General features: G+C 39.3%; 1 protein-coding gene across 1 annotated transcript in view; it reads right to left on the reverse strand.

The window, feature by feature from the left end:
* Positions 1-24,227, reverse strand: part of Agbl1 (AGBL carboxypeptidase 1) — a 765,743-nt gene that overhangs the window by 372,869 nt on the left and 368,647 nt on the right. Inside the window, exons 19-20 of the mRNA XM_059270317.1 lie at positions 16,537-16,666; positions 572-703 (exon numbers count right to left, since the gene is read on the reverse strand). Of these exons, the coding sequence (XP_059126300.1) occupies positions 572-703; positions 16,537-16,666 (262 nt within the window). The remainder of the gene's footprint in view (positions 1-571; positions 704-16,536; positions 16,667-24,227) is intronic.

A 24,227-nucleotide genomic window follows, 5' to 3' on the forward strand; every position in this document is an offset into this window, starting at 1 on the left:
TACAATGGCCCATACCACTGGAGTCCACAGAGTATAAAATTAGGTTCAGTGGATAACTGTTCCATTTGTCAAAGAATGTTCATGCAGAGAGATGGTAGTTGACTAAAGCCTGGGTGTACTCATCCCTTCATATTTTCTTAAGGTTTTTGTGTTCAGGATCATTATATTCCTCCCATAATCTTTGTGAAAGAAACAGTATTTTTACTGTCTTTATTTTATAAGTGGCAGAATGAAAATTCACAGAGTTAATAATTATAAAGCCAGTTGTTAAAATAAAGCTTCTTGTCACCAATTCCCTGTGCCACAGAGAAGACAAGAAAAAAAGTTGCCAGACAGTGTGACATTATTCAACACAAATGTAGAGAGGATATAGAAACCTCTGTTCTGCTTACATTATAACTATATGTGCATAACCATCAAGACAGTTATTTTAAGAGAAAAAAAGATGAATAGGAACTCAAAGTATAAGTCAGTGGTAAAGCATCTGTCTAGAAACAAAGGTGAGTGGTAATGGGTACTCACAGTAAAGTTGTGGTCACAATATACCATACTATCCAATAGAGCGACTTACTCTGTAGCTGACATCCTCCAGGAGGGCAGCTCCACCCACAGTACAGCCTGCTTGCCACAGAGTTTCCTTTATGCTGCAACCATAAAGGAATACATTCTTCTTTTGGGAGTGACCATGGAAGTCGCAGAAAACCTACAATAAGCCACAGAAAAGAGAAAATAAATGCGGGCTAGTGCACTGGTCTTTTACATGTTTGAAATGTCCAAGTTGTGCATTGGCAAAGCTCTCAGGGAAGAAGGTAGACTGCAGGATTCCTAGGAGGGAACAGGATGCAAAGAAATGTGTGTCATGATTAGCTCTTTTGAAAAATTCCCCTATGATAGGGTCCTAGACAGTAATGAGAAGAGAAACAACAGCAGTTATGAAAACATGTATGAAAAATTTAAAAACTGAAAAGTAAACAGACAAGACCCATTGTAAGGGACTATATCCAATGTATAAAGGAGAATCATTATGATTCTTCTCCAGATTCTGACGTGAAAAAGGATGACCCCTCAAACTCCATGGTTTTCCAAACTCACTTTATTTTTTAAAATTCATGCTACAGATGAGCCATGAGGCTACACTATATAACTTTACTCTAGGGTTTAAGCTGAGGTAGAAACCCTCATTTGAGACATGCTAGTTTGTGACAAAGGGTAAAGTCATAGTGAAGGTGGATTCCTGTTTTAGCTCTTGGAGATTTTCCTAAAAACAAAGCAAATATCTATGTGCTCACATTGATCAAAGAAAGTTACGTGACTAGCTTATCAGAGGAGGGGAAATACATTCTTTTCCCATGTTTTCTTAGCAAGTTACAAGAAAGCAGTCAGTGGTGGAAAATATGTTAATAATTAAGAAAAATTATGAAATCCAAAAGATGACCCCAAGTTCTCCCCATGAGCACAGGTAAGGACTTTCACAATTAACTGTGTTCAATTGCTATCAAGGAGTCGACTATGTTTCTTTACCTTCTCAATCTGAACTTAGCCATGCAGCATGTCTTGTTAAGACTAAACAAGCTGTGGTTTATAATCCAATTGTACTTAGATTCACTGTCTTGGGGTCAGCCCTGGCCACCCTCATCAGATGAGAATAATCACCCAGCTAACACAGATGGTTCTCTCTCAAAATCAGTAACTTCAATAGATAGATTGTGTTTAAGCCACCAAGCATAGGGGTCATTTGTTATCCAACAGGAACTAAGTACCACAATAATCTTTGAGACAAAATAAACATGTCCCACCATTTTCCATGCAGTATAGATGAATAGCCTACATTGAAGGAAGATGTACTGAGAATTTTACTCTATAAAAGTATCAGAAGTCTAGTCTAGAGCTCATTATACTTTCTAGAGTCCATATTCACCTTCTCTTTTTTCCCTAAAAAGAAAGACAAAAGAAAACTGGAAGAAATTCTCCTCCTTTGGTTGGAAGCAGAATTAAGATTCTCATAAAGCACTTAGATGGAAACATACGAAAAGGATACACACAGCAGGTACTTTCCCATAACATCCAGAAGTGGTACTGGGAAGACTGTATCTTGCATGTCCAGCCAGGTGGCTGATTAGACTCCAGGACAACTCTCTGCCAGCAGAGTCCCAGTGTTTTACATCTGTTAGTGTTGTGGTCTAATTATTCTTCCCTATACTTCTTCACTCTTCTTTAAGAGGTATTTATTTTACTATTAACCTTGTCGACCACACAGGAAAAGGTCATTGGAGAATATAAAAATATGGCCTCCTGGAGGCCAAACAGATACCTTTCGCATTCCTGACACAGAAGATTTTAGAACCACAAATCACTGTGTTCTCCCAAAGTACAGTCACTATCAGTGAATGTACTGAAAAAGCACTGGAGAAAAGAAAAACATGTAATAGTAAAGAAAATATTTTCTTGATTTTAACTTCGGTAGCATGTAAATGGCATTCTAATACACAGGAGTAGTAATGTAGAGAATATTAATGTGGAGAATAGCTGCAGCATATGTAAAAGCAAATGTAACAGAGCAATATAAAATATGAGAAAATGAATGTCAATATACTTTTACATAGTTGGTATAGCGCACATAAGGCAACATATTAACTGAAGGTAGATTCTGATTCATTAAGATTGATTAATGAACGATGGGGTAAACATGAAATTATTTCAAGGTGCATAAATAAAAATCAAAGATATAAATCATATTCTCAAAAGTACTTGCTAGATTAAGCATAATTGAAATCTCTATGAACAAATGAAACACATACAAAATATTGAGTGTAATGACAAATTTCATTTCAACCACATACATAATATGAATCATTAAATGTTTACTAAAAGATAATATCAGATTACATAAGCAAGTTTATCTAACTGTATTATCTACAAATATACCCATTTTAAATATACAAATTGTAAAAAAAAAAAAAAAAAGCCAAAGTGTGGCCAGGTATGGTGGCACACACCTATAACCTTAGCATTTGGTGGATGGAGCCAAGATGAATTCAAGAGACTCATGAATTCAGCTGTTTTTCAGCCACACAAAGAATTTGAGGTCAGACGAGGCTTGTATGAGACTCTGTCTCAAGAAAAAAGAAAAGTAAATTTGTAAAATGTGTGTATGATACAAACCTAGGCAAAGGGAATATGGAGTATCTACAATAATTTAGATGTGGGAAATATTGAGGAAAGACATGTTGTGATGGCTGATGTACCTGTGTTGTCTTTGATGGTCAAGGCCACTTCTTTACTATTCTACTTTAGGATTCCACATTCCATCCAAATCAAAGATCTATATCAATAGTGGTGTTTACTACAGACATAGCCTTCAGTGTAGAAGGACTTCAGAGTTTTTTCAAGGATGAAGATGCTCCCTTCACTGGTGCATTGTTAGTGCCTTCGTGAATGTCTCTCCTTACAGACAGAAGGTAGGTATGGGTATCACAAGATAAATGAAGCACAGGACCCATCTCCTAAGCCTTCATTTCTCCCTGTGCCAAGGAAGATCGAGCATCTCAGTCTGACTAAACGTAGGTGAATGTGAGCAAAGGTGACAGTCACATAACTGATTAAGCCAGTAGTTTTCAACCTATGGGTAGCAACCTCTATAGGGATCACATATCAGCTGTCCTGTATATCATATATTTACATCATGATTCTTAACAGTAACAAAATTACAATTATGAACTAGCAATGAAATAATTTTACGATTGGGAATAACCACAGCATGAGGAACTCTATTAACAGGTCACTGTAGCAGGAATCTTAGAGATTCTTATTAATAAAATCAAACCTGAGGCCAGTTATTGGGGTGAACGCTGGAAGATCAGAGAAGCAGAACAAGCCACAGCTTCATCACCTTGCCAATTTCTCAGCTGATCCTGTTTCCTCGGACTAGAAGCTTCTGAGTCCTCATCCAAATGGATCTCAGCTGAACTGTGCTGCTCAAAGCCTAAAAGCTTAACCAGCCAAAAGCTTCTAGTTTCTGGTCCTCACGCCTTATATACCTTTCTGCTTTCTTCCATCACTCCCTGGGATTAAAGGCGTGAGTCACCATGCCTGGCTGTTTCTGGCCTTGAACTCAGAGAGATCCAGAGGGATTTCTGCCTCTGGAATGCTGGAATTAAAGGCATGTGCTACCACTGCCTATCCTCTGTTTAATATTGTGGCTGTCCTGTTCTCTGACCCCAGATAAGTTTATTAGGGTGCAAAATATTTTGGGGAACACAATACCACCACAGGTCACAGCAATGGGAAGGTTGAGAAACAGAGGATTAATCTGTGAAGTCAAAACCAGTTGTTCAAACTGACAAATTAGCTCTAGATTATGTACATTTTTCGATGATGTCTGCCCAAATCTAACAGTATGGTCTGTCCTTATTAATAAAGGACTCCAAGACTCCAATCTGGCATAAATTTCCTAGGTTACACATGATTTGTTAGCAAACCTTTGTGGTTCTTTTGGTTTATACACCATTTCCTTCTTGAGCATCATGTGCACTGATATTCTAATATTGTGTTCGTATGTGATCTGAGTTATCAGATTAGGAAGGTACATTGAGGAGTTGTGAGGTACCTTTGAAAAATTGAGTGTCCTCTTTCGAACCATCTTCCCTGGCTAAAATTATGTCATGGCTTTCCAGCAGAGGAAGAATAGTCTCATTTTTACAACCCATTGATGGATGAGATTTCGATGAAGTTCTAGTCTATGTTACGTGGCAATGGGTCTCATATATCAACATGCATCAGAATAACATGGAGGACCTGGCAAAGCAGATACCAGAAACTTGCTCCAGTAATGATTTAAGTAAGTCTGAGTCGGGCTAAAGAATTTGTCTTTCTAAGAAACTCCAATGTGAGGCTGATGATCCTGGTCCCAAGACCATACTTCGAAAATCCTCTTTTCTAAAAGAGCCAACAAAATAACTGTTTAAGGTCTAATCATCTACCATCATGAACTTTCCACCAACCTTTATCTCTTACATCTCAGTTTTTCTGTGTGAATAAACATGCACCATTCTTATGAAAAGTGTGCAAACAAATTAAGCCTGTGTCTTAGCAACAGATTTCTCAATAAAGCCAGAAGGCTGCTTGGTGACAGGAGTTCCTTAAATGCTGGATTCAGTTAGAGATAAAAGCTGTTATTTTTTCCTTCCTGATCCTTACAGACTCTGAAAGCTGAGGTAAATGACAAATTATAGACCTATTCACCTGTGGGAATGAGCACTGCTAAGCCTTAGGATTCCAGTGGCCTCTGAGGATTTGGAATGAAAGAAATAGAGACATTGTTCTGCTTGCTGCTCAAATGACATCCCTAAAAATAAACGCCTGTTAATTATAAGAAACATGTGCTCCTCCAAATTGCAGGGGGCAATTACAAGTCAAATTATCAACTTATTTCAGTTGAGGAAGCTTTTTCTTTTCTGCTTGAATACTATTTGATACTTGTATTTTCTTCCAGTAAAATTCTTTGCCAGAATTTAGTGAGTGTACCCAGTTTGGAGACTACAACATTCATAGATTAATCAACAGCCCTGTCTCACTCATCAATTTATTCAACAAAAAATCTGCATGTCTGCTCTGTGGCAGAAAAAATTAAAATTTTAACATAACTCAGTGTTGCCCTCCACAGCGACAATAACAATAAATAATTAATTTATCCATCGAACACTCATGAGTCTTCAGCTGGCATGTTAAAAATTATACAAAATGGATGTTATAGAATACTTAATTGTATAGTCATTTGCTAAAGATTTATAAATGTTATTATAAAATAATAACAATGAGTATCCTACGATAAAGTAGACATTGCTGTCCCCATTTTAAATAAGAACATTGAATTTCAAATAAATAATTTTCTCAAGTTTCAGTTATTGAGTATATGAGTAAATATTTGAATCCAAATTTCCCTCAATTCCCAAACAACATTTTTTTCCTTTCTATTTTATTTCATCTAAAAGCTATTTTTGTGGGGATGATCCCAAAAGGTAACAAGCCTGGCAGCTAGAGGAAAAAGCTGTAGTAAGGATAAGCTTAACTCTCTGGAAATCCAACTATATTTCATACTTCTAGAGAGGAGTGTTTTACATGCTCTTCCAAGGGGTGGTATCCTAGCAGGCATGCAACATGGTGGTCCTGAAAGTCCCAAAGAAAGGTTATACCCTCAATGAATCTTACCAAGCAAATGCAAAACAAACAAACAAAAAATGAGGCAGAGTGCACTATGCATTTGAGGAATTACAGTGATACAGAATAAGTAGAAAATGAATAAAGAATGGATTTTAGGAAGCTATAGACAGAGGTAGTAGGCTGCTTATTATTGCACTTACATGCCATTCTAGGGTGTCTGGATGTTTTCCTGGAGATTGTGAAGCATTTGGGCCAGGAGAAAAAACAGAATCACATCCAAATGTGTAGAGTTAAAGAGTGGATCCCAGGAAAGAGACAAAGAGGTAAGACGCATGACAAGGGTGTAGCTGATGTCAACAGACAAAAGTATATACAAAGGAAGTTTGGGCTGGCAAGATAGCTAAGGGGACAAAGAACTTGCTATGCAAGCTTGAGGACCTGAGCTCTATACCTGGAACCCACAGGGATGGAGGAAAGAACCAATTTCAGAAAGTAGTTCTCTGACCTCTACACCATGCACGTGCGCACACACACACACACACACACACACACACACACACACAGGAATTAAAATTATTTTTTTAAAAGAATAAAGAAGGGGATGCTTGTAAGGAGGTGAAATTCATAGGACTTGGAGATTAAGTGGATTTAAAGGCATAATGAGAAAAAGTTTGTAATTATATCTGAATTTGGGTTTTCAATTAATAGGCAATGATCATACGATTCTCTAAGGCAAAAAAGTAAAAAATAAAAATTAAAAAAAAAGAAGTAAATAGGGATTTAAAGGCTCCAAACAGTTTTGTTTAGTTTTGCTTGAGCTAGAGTGTTTTGATTTGACTTCTGACTCTTGACTAAACTGATTCCCCTCTTGGGGTCTTAATTTCTTCACCAGCAAAGTAAATGGTGTGCTTTGGGTTACGGTTCTAAAGCCTAGTCCTCATGTCTGTCCCTGGGACACCTCCCAGTGAATTAATGTCTGAGCTTAATTGCGAGGTTAATTTCATACATGCAAACATGTGTTCTGTCATTCATTGTGCCACAAAGAAGTTGATCAGGATCACATTGGCATGCTCTGCACACTCCTCCCCTATCTTTCTCCCTCCCTTAGTCCAGTTTTGATTTCGCTGCAAGTTAATTGGACTCCGATCTTCATGAGGTTACCCTGTTTCAAATCCTTTGCTTCATGCTCCCCCTGCATCCAGTGGCTCACCTAGCCATGATTGTGTTTACTACTCTGCTTTGCCAGCTTTGAGCTCCTGTGTTTTCTGCTCCTGACATCTGGGTCTCATTGTTCCTTCTCAGCAGTGAGACTCTGCATTATTTATACAATTGCCACAGGAAAATGAAAGCAAGGCTGAACCTGGGAGAAGGCAAGTTCTGGAGAATGTGATGGAATCCCCAAAGAGCAACACTTCCAATTCTGCCAACCAAGGTTCACTAAGCCCTGGAGATTCCACTTGTACACAGTATTGGACAGGCAGCATTCAACCCACGTTTCTGAGAATAGTAAATATCTCCATAAGGGAAATGATATTGGTGGCATGTGCAATTACGTTCCAAGAGCCCAGTTTATAAAACTGCATATCCCAGATGCAGTACTAGCTACTATAGGCTTTTCCCAGTATCTACAAAGCATCAGGTGCCCTCACAGACACAAAAACCATGAATGCTTAAGTCTCTTGTGCAAACAGAACTATATTTGAATATGTTATGTCCATCTCCCAAATACTTTGCGTGATCTTTATACTGCCTACAATACCTAATACATCATAAATGCTGTGTAGTTATAACTGTATATATTGCTACACATTTTTTTAGGAAATGACAGAAAAACAAAATTTGCAATGTTCAGCACAGCTACGTTTTTCCTTAATATTTTCAACCTATACTTGGTAGACTCTTTGGATGTGAAATTCATGCATGTCAATGTTTTAGTGTACTCTCTCCCTCTCTGTAGGTAACGTGATATCTAACTTGTAGGTGACATCCAATGATGGATGAGAACAGCCATAGGCAACATAAGGTTTTCTTTTTCAATTACATTGAAAAATCTCATATACAATAACCCAAAATATAGAGTTCAATATTTGGCTTTCTTTTGTGTTGAATACCTACCACAAATTCAATAATTTGAAGGCCTTATATCTATTAGAATGGGCCAATTACCATGCTAAGATCTTATATTCATCCACAATAATCTTTCAAGGAAATATGCTGCCGTTCAATTTCTACAAATATTACAGGAGATTAAACATCTTACCCTTGGATGCCCATAAAAAAGGAGACATGTTACATCTCAAACTCTGATCAGTCTGGCTCCAAACCTTTTCTGAAATCAAACATTTAAAATGGTGGATCCACAAATGAAAAAGAACACTGCAAAAAGATTGTTCATTGGCAAACTAAGAGTGAATTGCCAAGGTCTTGTGTTAGTATTTCCTACTCTCTGTCACTGGTTGGCTGTCCCTGAGCAGTAAGCTTGACACTAAGACAAAATTCTGCAGGGCTATCTGTGCAAGTGCCTCAGGCTGAAAATGGATCCCTTTCTCCATTTGTACTTGTTGAATGGAGGGAATCAGTAATCAGTAGCCCCTATGCCACCTTTAAACATAGTCCTTGTGACTTCTCAGTCTGAATGAGACCCTGCTATGCCATCTATGGATATCATGTGACTAGTCCTACCAGGGAAACTAAGTCACCAAATTCTCCCTACCTCTCTCCCCCAGAAGGTGAGACCTGCACTAGTCTTTTTGAACTACAACAGGTTTCCAAGTTGTCTGGATAAGCTTTTAGCACAGAAGGGGTATGAATGCTGGCCCATCCTACAGTAACCCTTTTAGTAGAGGAAGGTTTACCGTAGTTTTGCCTCAGTTTCCTGACTTGTACTGGTGTTCTTGAGGACTGGTGGTGATCTTGGCCCCTGAGGCCGATTGTGCTCTGCTCTGTGCAAGGCTTACTTTACACGCTAGAACCTGTCCACAACTATTATTGCCGTTATCCATTCACAAGTTCAACTGTCTTTGGACAATCTTTTGAGCAGCTGAAGAAATGAAAGCACCCCTCTTCATCTTCGTTTGAAGCCTTTGCATTGTCTTTTAGCCCTCCTTCAGAGAACAACTCCAAGCAAATCTTATTCAGCTGCCCCATTTCCACACAGTTATTACCACCTTCCTCCTCTCCCTCAACCCTCTGCCATTTGCTTTTTAACTATGTATTTAACTTTTTATTCTATTTTTTCCCAAAATAATATTTTTATTAATTCTTTGGGAGCCTCTTACAATGTACCTGATCAACTGCTCTCACTACCCATTCCTCCCAGGTCCACCCTCCCACTCTTGTGTCCCTCCCCCGCCAAAGCAACAAGTCTAATTTGTGTTGCCCATATACTCATTGGAACATGGTCAAAAGCCCAGTGGCCAGCCTCTTAAAGAAAAGTGAGTCCTTCCCCCACCACACACCTCTGCCAGAAGCCATCAACTGTGAAGAGCTACACTTCAGCATTTTTATCACAGTTTTGAAGGACTGTCTTCAATAGCTTCCTGTATGAACTATTTTTTTCTTATAGGGGGAGGGGTGATCCATGGTACTTACAAAGTATGTGAAAGACACCAATAGAAGAGATATGAAAAGCACCCTTGGGTTTTTAATATGTTTATCCAAGAAACTTTGGCAATTCATTTACATATAAACTATCTGTATCAGTAGAAGTGCACACCCAAACATAGCTTTTCAATAACCATGAAGCATTGTTTATTCTTCTGGCAAGGAACAATTCTAAACAAAAGAGTTCAGAATTGAAGTGACTTCTTCTAGCCCCTGTATGAGCATTACATTCTCCTCCCCCATTCAGTAGGAAGAGTTTATGGTAGATTTTCCCCCATCATATACTCAAATGCACAGAGTAGAAAGTTCTACATTTATATCCTTCACGAGCAATGGATATAAGCAAAAGCAACACCATTTTTTTTCTACCCCATCTGAGGAATACAGTACAAACACGTAACTATCTACTGAGTCTCCTGAGCTCTGTGTAGACAGGTTTTAGGGACCTGCAATCTTCCTCCTTTTCTCTGTCTGCACCATTTTAAAGGTAGACTAATTTAATAAATACATATGTGGGGTGTTCGAATGTAACCAGGGGAATCTTTTACATGCAGAAAACTCTTATTCCACTATACCTTAGAGAAAGTAAACACATGCACTTGTGCACGCACGTACACCGCCCCCCCCCCCACCACCACCACACACACGCACAACTTGCTCTGTCCCCTGGCAGAAGGCAGCCCAGCTTGTGTGAGTTGTAAACGGAAATCAATGAGCTCTTCAAAGAACCCTGAAATCCCTTTATCAACATGCACTCACATAGCAAGAGCCATGAGGATGGGAATCGATACGTTTCCTGAGCCTGAAGCCCAGTTCTTGGCAGCAGCCCAAGGACCAAGCCAGCTGCAACATGGCAACTCATCAGAGACTGTTTGCCTGGCTGCCCATGACCTCACTGTAACCTAAGAGCTTTCTTCCAGTGGTGATGCTGTACTGGCTTGTCCTCTGGGCCAAGGGTCTTCTGGCTCTTCTGTGGAACCTCACAAACAGGAAGCAAGTCAATGCCTCTTAACAGCCAATTCTTGAACTTGTCTGCTTCACTGAGCTTCCCTGCTGGCATGCTTTCTCCCTGGCTGGGTCTTCATGACTTCTAAACAACATTTTTACTGTCCTCTATCAGGTATTGGCAAAGCTGTCTTTCTTGACTTGACTCTCACCCTTCTGGGCTGACCAGTCCTGTTTCATGTACCCCAATTTTTCTCCAGCTGCATTTTTAACTTCTGTAATCTCGCTTTGTGTATTTTTAAATTTTCTGTATTCAGGCAAATCTTTTTCATTACTGGAAAATATAAATACTGAATATATAGTCAGCAAGTTTGGTATAACCGAGTCTCAATCATGATATAGAATTCCCACTACCTATAAGTTCTCTCCTAAACCTAAATATTCATTCCCTTTCCCTGGAGTTAAACAGTGCTCTAATGTTTACCTTCCTTTGTTATTGAAACACAAACATATAGTATGTGTCCTTTCATGTCCAATTTCTTTTACTTAACATAATGTTTTGAAATTGCTTCATATTATTAAATGTACTGCTAGTTAATTGGATTTTCTTATGGGGGTGTAGTTTGATTACTGTACTGGTTAGTTTTTATTGTCAACTTGACACAACGTAGCCTGAGGTCATATCTGTGAAAAAAAATGCCCTAATTGATGACTGATGTAGTAGGGCTTAGTCTACTCTGGACAGCACCATCCTTAGGCCAATGGGTCTGGGCTATATAAGAAAGAAAGGTGGGGCCGGGCGGTGGTGGCGCACGCCTTTAATCCCAGCACTCGGGAGGCAGAGCCAGGCGGATCTCTGTGAGTTTGAGGCCAGCCTGGACTACCAAGTGAGTTCCAGGAAAGGCGCAAAGCTACACAGAGAAACCCTGTCTCGAAAAACCAAAAAAAAAAAAAAAAAAAAAAAAAAAAAAGAAAGAAAGAAAGAAAGGTGAGCGTGAGCCAGAGACCAAGCCTGTAGACAGCATTCATTCCTCCATAGTTTCTGCTTGAGTTCCTCCTTCAAGTTCTTTTTCTGACTTTCTTCAATAATGAACTGTGAGCCGGAAGTGTAAGTTGAAATAAACCCTTTCCTCTCCAAGTTGTTTTTGATCTAGGTGTTTAGTATAGTCATCTAGGACAATTACTGAACAATATTTCAATACACAAATATACTTAAAATTTGCTATATGTCTGGTCTTTTGAGTCCAACGTCTGAACTCTTTAACAAACAAGAATAGTCATTCTGGGTTCAATAAAATGAGAAAGAGGTACCAGAAGGTCTGTAAGAGCCCAGGAGTGTTCCCCCCACCAGCTTACCCTTCCAAAACAGCTGAAGTGGTATCAATACCGAGTCATTCCATGATCCCATCTCAACTCTTCACCTGCATTACAAATGCCCCAGCAAAGCTTTACACAGGCCTCTGTTACCATTTTTTATAACTTTATGTCACATTGTCTCTTTTGAGAACTAACTCTACCTCCTACCTTAGTCAACTGTGAACTCAAATCTAAGGGTGATCTTTTATTCTGCTAAATGGACATAGTAAGAAACCAATACCTGAGTTCTTGTCTTTATGCCCATAAATAAATGTATTTCTCAACCTTCATCATAGAAGCTTCTTTTTATGGTATGTGGTGATTAATACAGAGATCTACAAACAGCCAATGTGCAGAAAATAAGATTGTAGAGTATTCAGTTCTAAATGGGACATCTATAACATGTCCTTTCCCGTCAGGGCTGAGAGATCGTTGGAGAAAAAATGGATGGGGCAGGGGATGATGAGGTCCCATTAGCAACTGGTGATAGCTAGGAACCTATTAGCAACTGATGGCTGCTTGTTAAGAAAGAATCACTTTTCTTTAGGGATGCAGGCCCTGGAAGGCCACTCATATACATACATGCATTAGTAAATAGATTCTGTGGGTATTAAAGTATATTTTAAAACACATGGCATTGGAAGAGAAATATGGAGGTGGTATAAGAGAGGAATTAGAGGAGAGATAACAGGGCTGGATTTGTTCAAACATGCTATATACATGTATGATTATTAAAGATTTTTAAAACTAAGAAACAAAATAAAATGTGTATATTGGCTTTGCATCCTTAGTGCCTACCACAGTCATTACAATTCCATGCTATAAATTAATATACAAAGAAAGAATGACTATCCAGATTGTTGGGAATGTGGATGGATGAAGGAAATGAAGAACATGGGTGTATCACCTGCTTTTTGGCAATCCTCAAAAGAAGCAGGGCAGTGATTGAAACTCACATTAATTTGACCAAGAGTCAAATACCTGAGAAGCATCTATAATAGGTGGATCTTCCCAGCCATCACACACTGCTTTTCCACTGCTTCCAAAACAGTTTTATAGCTAGAGTTTTCCTGCCTGGCCCACAGTCAGGACAAATCTCTCTCACCTGCCAGTCCCACAGCCGCTCAGACCCAACCAAGTAAACACAGAGACTTATATTTGTTACAAACTGTATGGCCATGGCAGGCTTCTTGCTAACTGTTCTTACAGCTTAAATTAATCCATTTCCATTTATCTATACCTTGCCACGTGGCTTGTGGCTTACCGGCATCTTCACATGCTGTTTGTCATCCTGGCGGCTGGCAGTGTCTCTGACTCAGCCTTCCACTTCCCAGCTTTATTCTCCTCCTTGTCCCGCCTATACTTCCTGCCTGGCCACTGGCCAATCAGTGATTTATTTATTGACCAATCAGCAACACACTTGACATACAAACCATCCCACAGCACAGTTTTTATAAGACCCAGAAATCAGGCAGAGTTGGCTTTCATCTCCAGCCACAGAACTTAAAAATCAGTGTGGACACGGAGGGACTCTTCCCTGTCTGGACAGGACCAGTCCATGTGAATGGCGGTGATGAAACTGCTGGGAGAAGGGTTCAATATAGCCCTGGAGGTAACTAAAAGGTGGCATCCAGCCAATTAGAGAGCTCTGGAACACTGTGAATAGCAGTTAGTACTCAGCTGTTTCTCACCCACCTCTCAGATGGTCCCAGCAGGAAACAAGTCTGCGGCTGTCATGTTTATAGCTAATTAATGTTTATTTATACTTTTAAACAAGCCTTTCACCTGTCACACTTTAAAATGAATGCCGCGCTCTTCAATTAGAGATTGTCAGAGCAGAAAGGAATCCTGTTCTGTGGTGGGTTTAATATGTGCATGTGTTTAAATGTGTATCAGATACGGGGTTCTTCCGTTCTTAATCGCTCTCTTCTCCTGGAGGCTAAAGCTTCCCACACAGAGAAACATCCATTCTCCAGCTTCCAACCATGAGATTGGAGCCTTGCTATGTACAGCTTGTTGAAGACAATCACCAGCAGAGATTACACTGCCTCCTTGGGTGAAGCAGGCATGACAGCAGCACGATGTTGTACGTTTGAACCAGTACTGAATTTAGATTCTTGGGAGTGGGAGCACATGTTGTTCTATGTGCAAAGGAGAAGTTGACTCGGCAAATCCGGGGCAGTGGAAGTTTGCGGGTTTTAAAGAATACTCTGTCTCTTGATAGGCTCTGGGAGATAAGCCTTTAAATCCTTGAAATATTCTGCTGGATTAGAGTATCTTTCATTGGCTGGGGATTTGGGCAGTGCCAGATGATCAAAGCTAATAGTGTGAGTTTTGGTGCAAGATTTGAACCTCGAGGTGTGAGTTTGACTTCTGGAGGAGGATGGATGTGGAGTGAAGGATTAGCCATGGGAAGCACCTCATGGTTACGAAGCTGATCATTTCCCCCAAAATTTATCTGAACCTAGTTGTGGTAGTATCCTGTGATATTTCAATGCACATATGGGATGTGGGGTGATCAGATCATGGTAATTTATATATCTATACCTTCACAATCACAATGTGTTTAGAGCTCTGAAATTCTAGAATATGTAAGTTCTTGTGAATTTGCAGTCAGTCCACTGTGTGGAGAAACACCAGAGCTCCTATGCTGCTGTGTTTTGGGTCTATTATCCAACTTTCCTCCATCTTTTTTCCCTCTTCCTCTGTCACTTGCAACTAATAGTTATTCTATATTGAAATTGACACTTTAAGCATCCACAAGTAAATGGGAACTGGGAGTATTTGTCTTTCATACTATTTTTTAATTTTTAAGAATATAGGAGTGTTATGCATTCTTATTTGATCATTATTTATCATATACATGTATTGAATTCCACACTGTACTACATTAATAAAAATAATTTCAATAATAGAATTAGGACAAAAATACCCTTAACACCAAATTCAGGTGAAATTACCTAACTGGTAGTTACACCGTTGCCAGATAATTAGGCTGTCCATCAAGCTCTATTGGAAGAGGGCACTTATACCAGCTCCCTCATAGATACTACAAGGGTGCCTTTTCAGGTGTCTATTTTAATATATTTCCCTTTACCATAACATATTATACATACAAATTATGGCTATATTGAGTTCCATGAGTCCCGAAGAATTTTTCAACCTAGAGGTTGGTACCCTCAACACACTCTCTCAAAGAGTAAGTCACAAAGAGAGGCTATACTTCAGCATCAAAAAAAAAAAAAAACCACAATGGAACTGAATCTCTATTCTGCTGTGTACATTTGAATGGCCTTATGAAAAGCACTTTATGTATTGACCTTGACATTTGAGTACAAATCTACATTACACATTCACATACCTTTCCAGGACTCTCTTAATCACAGAGTAGGAACTTTAGAGAGTGGGTTATAATAGAATTGTCTATTCTGATGTTCCTTCACTTTTAGTTAAGCTCTACATGTGGAGAGTTGTCCCCACACTTCTGTAGATGAATCTGCTCACAGTTTGTAGACAACACATGAGCATTCCCATAGACCACTCTCTTGTCATTTCTTCTCTCTTATCTGGAGCTAAGGTCTCTCATTTCAAATTGTCTGGTATCATTTGCATAGTACCTGGGACTGGAAAGGAAATCCTAACATATGAAACAACCTAGAACAGTACTAAATTTGTCTTGGAGAGTGTATTAGTTGAATCTAAATATGAACACAGATTTAGATTTTTTCCACCCATCTAATGGGTATGTACATTTTTTTCTAGTTTTATAATGTATGAATAAAACTAGAAAACTTTAGGTCAAGAAAATGTAATTAATTTTCTGTTTTGCCCAGTTTTCACCAATGAGTATTGAACCATTGATCTGAACCTATGATGAGGTGAATTGTACCTTTGCAAAAATATTTGTTACAATTCTAATCCCTGGTGCCTAAGAATACAACCTTATACAGAAGGAGCATCTTAACAAGAGGAAGAGTGCTGAGGTCAAACTGAGTAACTGTTCTAATTCAATGATGAGCATTCTTAGAAGAGAGAATGAGGACCACCAGACACCAAGCTCAGATGGTCCTGTGAAGGCATAGGCAATGACTCAGATAGGCCACCATAAACCAAAGACTGCTAAGCATTGCTGGTAACCACAACACATCTGCAAGAGAAGCAGGTATTTTTTTTTCTAAAGCCACCAGCGTTAGAACAGCTTGCCATCTCTTTGATTGTAGGCTGCCAGCCTCCAGAAATGTAATGTGAGGAGTTATAATCTTGTAAGCTGTCTAGTGTGTGGTAGGTAGTTTGAAACAACAACTATCATAATAAGCCACTCATTAAAGTTATCACATACATTTGTTTTTCCCCTTAGTTTTTCTTGCCTGGCCAGCTGATAAGCTGCCTCCTGGGGAGGGGGGGGGGGGAAGCGGTTAAAAGGAATCTGGTAATAGCATGGAAAGAAATGATGGAAAGAAGGAAGTGACTCACCACAGGCCCCCGGCCAATACTGCTCAGATAGTGAAGAAGACCTTTGGCATGGTAGATGGTTGGCTGGAGATGAGCTTGGGGAAGAAGCCACTGTCTATTGAGATCCTCGCCCCTCAGTGAGCATCTGTGACTGTGGGAAGGAACAATAAGCAAAGAAATAGACATTTAGAAGAAAAATAGCTTCATAGAATAAAACCCAAGCAGACAAACAAACTAATGAATCCAACTTCCCTCTGACTCCTGCCCAATTGCCACCAGCTCCAGATGTCCAGGAAGCTGCAGAACTGTCCTTTAAGTGTCCAAAGTGGCCTAGTTATTTACAGCTGCTAAAAGAACCAGAAACTGCACTTGACTTAATACTGGGTTAATAGAGTGTTAAGACAAATTTGGGAAACACAATTTCCCTCTGTATATACCTATAAAAAAAATTCAATGTATGACTCTCTAGATCTGTCAGTTCTACAAATAATTAATTCAAGCTCAAGGTAGCACACTGGGTATGGTGAAATACAATATTTCTAGCTGACCCAGTAACTTTGTGAAACTCAATACTATTGCACCTCAGTGAATAAACCGGAGCCTAAAATCAAATACATGAGTGACCCAAGATATGTAACAAAAGGCTTTACACCCATGTCTCTTTGCCTCTAGCCCATATGTCCCTTCTCTGTTTCATTGTTTCTTTCCCTAACCATGGGAAATTCCTGAAAGCTCTCAGAACTAGAATGAGCTCAAGATCACATGTTCCCTGGGTGCATTCACAGTCGAAGCTAACATGTTAGTTTCAAAAGTGATTCAACTTCTGAACCAGGAGGCAAAGTTTCCAGGTAGAGTCATCTCATGAGCCTAAGACAACTGGAAAGTTTACCAGAAGCAGCCCATCCAGAGGACATGTCCCTGATGGTTTTGCTATGATATCATTTACCCTACATATTAAACCAGCAAGGCGCCACAGATTGAGGGGTCAACACAACATCTCCATCACCAGAACTGTCACCATTAAATCCCCTCCTACTAGTACCTTCCAATCTCTACCACAATGGAACTGCTTAGCTTCTTCTGTGCAAGCATGCCTGATCCACATTTGACTAAGCTTCCCATATTTAGTCTATCCATTCCCACATATTTCACTTTCAGCGGGTCAGCCCAGCACCCAAAGTTATATACACTCCCAAGCTAAGGAATTCTATTCCTTTTTGTTCCACCATTAGTCAGAGTCCTTATAGAACCATTTTTGAGAAATTTGTATTAATATTATTTTTATTTATTTTTGTCCTCCTCATTAGACTGGAAGAAATGTGGGCTTCCTGAGGGCAAGAATAATCTTTAGTGCCATTAAAAATTCTAAAAGGAAATGTGTCAGCCAACCACATAAGAATGTGTAATGATACTTGTCCACAAGCCAACTTGGATGGTGGTATGTGTGCAATTTTTGCAAGGTTCCATCCTAGATGAATGGCTACCATTAATCAATAGGCATGAGAGAGGGGAAATCGGTTAATCAGTTCTTTCTAGGGGTAAGGCTCTCCGGGATTTAATCAATCTAAAGTGGTTAGTCCTAAATACTAGTATATATGAGCAAACTAAATGGATTCAGTAGGGTGTGCGTGTGTGTGTGTGTGTGTGTGTGTGTGTGTGTGTGTGTGTGTGTGTAAAACAACAATAAAAAAGAGCTTATGAATTTGAAAGGAATATGAGAGGAAATGGGAGAAGTAAAAAGGAGAGAGGAGTGAATATGATGGAAATACCTAACTCGTATATTAAATTCTCAAAATATATGAAAATTTAAATTATATAAAGAACTGTGTCAGAATTGATATTCAGTAAACAATATAGAAAAAATTCATGCTCTGACATTTAAATATAGAAGCAGACACATTTTCTGTCTTGAAGCCACTGCCCTATTTTCAATTAATCTTGGAGATGAAAAGGCTTAGGCGCCTTCTTGCAATATTTCAGTCTCCATGTTCTGAACTCTTCTTTAGACATTAGTTTCTAGTTGCTTATAATATCTCTCTTAGAGCTCACTAGAAATTGAAGATCTTTAGTCATTCATTTTTCCTGATTTTGCTATAAAATATTTTGACTTGAGTGGCTAGGAATGTAGCTAACTTGGCAACAGTGTTTGCCTAAGCATGCAAGAAGGCCTAGGTGTGGGAGCTCATGCCCTTAATTTCAACTCTCAGGAAGAAGAGGTGGGGAGATCAGAAGTTCAAGGTTATCATTGGCTACATAGCAACAGCTAATTTTTAATGCCAATAGCAGTGTAAAGGAAGAGCCTGCCAGACTTGATCTTGGCATATTTGCTGCATTTCAATTAGTTTTTCTTCTCAAGTCAAGGCATCCAAAAGCCTGAAGACACTTTAATAGCTCTGTGATTTTCTTGCCTTGACCTGGATTCTTATCAACAGTGCAGATTTTATTTTTTTCTGTGACAGTGACTATGATGAAATGATCCGAGGTTCTTTCAAAGCATTCCTGTTTGTGTAAAAAAAGTGTGTGTGTGTGTTGTTATGTATGCAGCAGCCAACAATCCAGCAGTTCTCTCTCCCTCTTCTTTCCCTCAGCTCCATGGAGACCAAGTTCAGGGGCGACATCTTCACGAAAAAGTCCATAGGTTACCACACAACAGAAACACAATTCTGTACCATAGTTTGCAAAAATAGAAAAAGTAAAGTTCTGTACAGCAGCTAGAAATCACCCAAGTTTTGATTAAGAAGTCATAGTTCCAATGTCTAGTTCTTTCACCATGTATGGGATTTGGAGACCACATTTAGAGTCACTATTCTCACATGGAAAAATCAAATAGATTTAACCTGCTTTTCCAAGGTTATCATCATCATGGACATCATTGTCATGCATCATCAGAGTCCTCTCCAGGATTATTTTGATGATCAAATGAAATGATCTCTAACATCTGTGTTTTCATGGAAAATTAGCTGCATAATCCTGCACCTATCTATGTCTTCCCATGTAATGTGTAACTATACCCACAGCTATATCCACACCCACACATGACTCTATCCATCCCTTCATTCACATGTGCAATGGTTAGGGATGCACAGCACATCTGTGATTATGTCCATTGTATTCTTGCCTTATGCAATCTATACTGCCTATGAAAAATAGTTAGGTACCAATTTGCAAGATGAATTGAAGAGAGTAGAACTTTGGCCAGGGACCACTGAGAAGAGGCTGTGATCCACTTTGAGGTTCATTTGATTTAAGCACATTTCATGGTGGAGGTAGTGAGATGGAACAGAAAAGAATTAATCAAAAAAATTAGAAAAAGGATTACCAATTACTCTTTAGGCTACTAGCCAGGGATAAGGGAGGAGAAGACATATTGGATTATCCATGACCTGCATGTGGAGAAGAGTTGTGACAGTTAAAATAGTATAGAAGTTAGAAAGCTGTTAGTTTAGGGCAAGTTTTCTTTGGTAGCTGTTTGTTTTCTGGGATAAAGAAACTGAACCATCCCAATGGCATAGCTAGGCTTGCAGAACTGAGAAGCACAAATGCTTGCATTTACATTCAGGCCTGCATGTGTGGCTGTGATTTGGAGGTATCTCTGTGTGTGCCTATGGCTTTGATATTTCCGACAGCTCAGTGACTGCAGAGGACCACAATGTATACTCCACCTACCTTGAGAGCTTTTTCTTTTATAGCAAATCTATTTGCTCCCAATCTGCAAATCCATTTGGCATTTTATGTTAATGACACCTGAGATCCCTGTCGTCCCAGGAGCTGCTGCTGCTCATCACAGGGATTTGTTTTAAGCATGCAAAGATGAAATGTGCCCCATCTTATTATCTACTGTAGCATCTCTGCAGTGTCAGCTGCTCTTCGATGTGCAGAGAATTAGCAGATGGACAGTGATGATGGGCTGGCAAGACATTCAGAGCCTGTAATTTCTGAAAAGGGGTCATCCCTCAAATAGAGTTTGATGTCTTGCTTTACTTACAGGAAGAGTAAGTAGTGATCAGTGCTCTTCCTCCACACTGAAAATGACAAACTTCTTTCACAGGGAAAAAAAATCACATACTTTCTGTTCTCAGAGGTAATATGATATAACTAGTCCTCCACAGTCTCTCTCTCTCTCTCTCTCTCTCTCTCTCTCTCTCTCTCTCTCTCTCTCTCTCTCCCTCTCCCTTCTCCCTCCTTCCCTCCCTCCCTCCTTCCCTTCTTCCCCCCCCCCGACAAATTCTCCTATATTCCAGACTGGAGGGCTTTGAACTTCTGATTCTCTTGTCTTGCCCCCTGAGTGCATGTGTCACCATCCTACTTTACAATATTCTGGGGATCAAAATTCAGACTTCAAGCATGTTAGGCTAGCACTCTACCAACCATACTACATCTCCAGCCTAGACTTCCATACTTTTTGAGCTTTATTTTTAATAACCTCATTTATAATAAAATTTGGATGCTGAAGGTGAGTTACTTCAGGATACCCATATATCCAGATGTTGCAATTTTACCTTGAAATACCTGCATCCCAGGAAAACCCTCAGAATGCAAATCACTTTATCTCCCAGTCTAGATCTGTAATTAGAACTAGAGTCATGGAGCCAAGATGCCTGACCAAAATGGGACCTCATTATTTTGTACTAGCTTTAGAATGTTCTGTGTATTTGTTTATTTCGGAAGCAAAGTCTCAAGTAGGTCCAAGTGACTCTGAACGCACCATAGTCAATAATGGTTTTGAACAATTAACACCCTCTGCCTCTACTTCCTGAGTGCTAAGATTTCAAGAATGTGCCACCACACCCAGTTTGGTTTATGCACTCTTTGTGATCAAACAAAAGACTTCATGTAGGCTGGTACTCAACCAACTGAGCTGCATCCCAAATCCCTAATGTTGAAATGTTGAGTGTTTCTAGGTAAAACAGGCACCTTCAGTGCCTATTATCACGAGTACTTCACATATACACTATCCACCTGCTCTTTCAGGCACTCACATCCTGTATCCAAAAAGTCACTATCCTTAAAAAATAATACACAGGATTTCTGTTGATGTTCTATTTGTTTAGATTATAATCTGAAAGAAGAAAAATAATAAATGGGTCAAGATGTCTGGGAAAAATGAGATAGAATCTGGAAAGATAGAAACATTATTAAATTTGAAAAGATTATTAAACACTGTTAAATTTCATAATTGAAACTTTGGTGTTATACATATCCTCTTTAAAAACAAAGAAAAACTAGCCACAAATGGTAGCACATTATTGTGATACTAAAACATGGGAGATGAAGGTAGGTGGGTCAGAAATTTAAGGTTATCCTCAGCTGTATAGTAATAGGTTGGGTAGCTTGGGTTAAGTCATGCAAATTTATATAACAAAAAGGAAAACAAGTAGAAAGAGAACACTCACTTGCTACTCATAAAATATGGCAAGTTTGTATCTAAACCAAAGCATCCTGGGTAAAATTGAGAAGACTGAATTAGTAGGACCAGAGCAACATTTTTAACTAAGCGGCCACTGAATATGACCAACTGCCTGACATTCTGAATAGTGAATAAGCTTAATCATCAGTTAGCTTAGAGTCATGCTTTTCTTTCTTTATTTCATCTCTTTTTCCTTTTCAGGTAGTCTAATTATGTAGCCCAGGTTGCCTTCCAATTCACAACCTCCTAAGTGCTGCAAGTCCAAGTATGTTACTACCAGGTCCAGCTTCTCAAAATCATATTCAGTACTAATTATAGATCATATTTATCAGATAACAATAGAGATCACCATGACATTGGAAAACAAATATTGTAAGCCATAACTTCAGAAAGAAGTGTGTGAACTACCAGGACTCCTGAAGCAAAGAATGAGCCATAAATCAGAAAACAAAGGGAGATCATGCATCCCTGTCTAAAAGAGAATTCATAAAACTCAGTCAGATAAAAAGATGATTCAAAAATTCCCCCATCCATCTATGCCTAAACAATGGAGAGCCGGTAGCCAGTAGACTGAATAGATGACACCAGGCTTGATAGGAAGGGAGCCCAGCACAAAGAGCTTTGGAGTCTTAGGAGAAGCAGGTTGTTTGGGATTTAGAAAGCACCTTCATCAGCCCAAGCATTATCTCCACACTGGGAGGAATGAAGGTACAGAAGGAAAATGTATGCAAAAGTTCAGAAAAGGATGGAAGCTTCTACAAATTGATAGCACAGGATGAGGCACAGTCATCCAGATACTGCCCTCAGAGCTTTCCAAATGAACATTTCTCAAGTGAACAGAGAGAAATAAAAAGAAAGAAAATAAAAATCAAATTAATTTCAGGGTCATTTGAAAGCTCAAAACAAGCAGGGTTTTGAGGAACATTTTGTTGTGCTCAGGTTATTATTTGTAGCTCAAAATACTTACAGTTAAAAAATGGAGAGCAGAAGAGACCAAGCAAGTTGTTCTCCAGCAACTGCAGGGACATGGGAATGAGCTCCCAGAGGTTGATCAAATCATAGCCCAAGAATGCCAAAGCCTCAGGGGTGTCCAACCTTTTGGTCATTGTGACATGATGTCATCTACAAAGTCCATGCTTGAGAACTGTTCAATCAAAAGTCACAGAAGGGTCTCATAATGTTTTAAATTAGTTTATATTTTGGCCTTGGACTGCATTCATACCTGTCCTTGGCTACATAGAGCCTGCTAATCAAATAATGAACGCGCTAGATGGACTAGACAACAGATTTCAGTTTAACCCTATCTTTACTAATGAAAATATCCAGAGGCTGGGGGAAATCTCTCAGTTAATAAAGTACTGGTCTTGTAGGTATTATGACCTATGTTTGGTCCACAGAACCCACATACATAAAAACAGTGGGCATCCTGGTACATTCCTCTAACCTAAGCACTTGGAAGGTAGACACAGAAGGATCTCCATGGCTTGCTAACTAGGCAGTCTAGCCTAATTGATGAGGATCAGGCCAATAAGAGGTTTTTGTCCCAAAGGAGGTGATAGTGTTCCTGTGGATGACAATTGAAGTTTTCTCAAAGCCCCCAGGTACACACACACACACACACACACACACACACACACACACACACACATTCACATACATATGAATGTACACACATATGAAGAGAAATACTCAAAGTTGAAATTTTAACCAAAGTCAATCAAAGCATAAGTTAGTTGTTCCTTATGCTTTCTTTGCCTTCAAAAGTCTCCATCCACCAGTAGCAACTATAGCACTCTGAGTCCCATTCCCAAATCGCTTTCATTTGAATAAGGCTGCTATGGAATCCATGCACAGTAAAGGGAAAGCTATGGCGCTTTGGCGCTTCTCATAGGACAGAAGGAAAGCAAGAAAGTTAACCTTTAAAAATGGAACCATGTCCTTTATAAAGGGCATCATTGCCCCACACTGAAGGGAACTAGAGCAGATGATATTCAGAATCCCAGTCTCACCTGGAGCAGAGGCAGCTCAAGGAGTGTGCACGGTGACCCTCCCCTGCAACAACACACACCTGCACACTCTGCTTCCTACTATTATGTTAGTGTCTTATGTGTTTTTAATTTGAAAATCAATACAGAGCAACATTTAAATGCAGTTTTTCCTATTACATAAGCCTGATTTCACAAAAGCAAACTTCAAACAAAAAATTCAAAAGAATTCTATCTGACAGTGGGGAGGAGGAGCCTAAAATGTCAGTCATATCCCTCAAGGATATGTGGTCAGTTCATTCTCATTTACACACAGGCTT

This window comes from Peromyscus eremicus, chromosome 1 (assembly GCF_949786415.1).
Source record: "Peromyscus eremicus chromosome 1, PerEre_H2_v1, whole genome shotgun sequence".
NCBI classification, from domain to species: Eukaryota; Metazoa; Chordata; class Mammalia; order Rodentia; family Cricetidae; genus Peromyscus; species Peromyscus eremicus.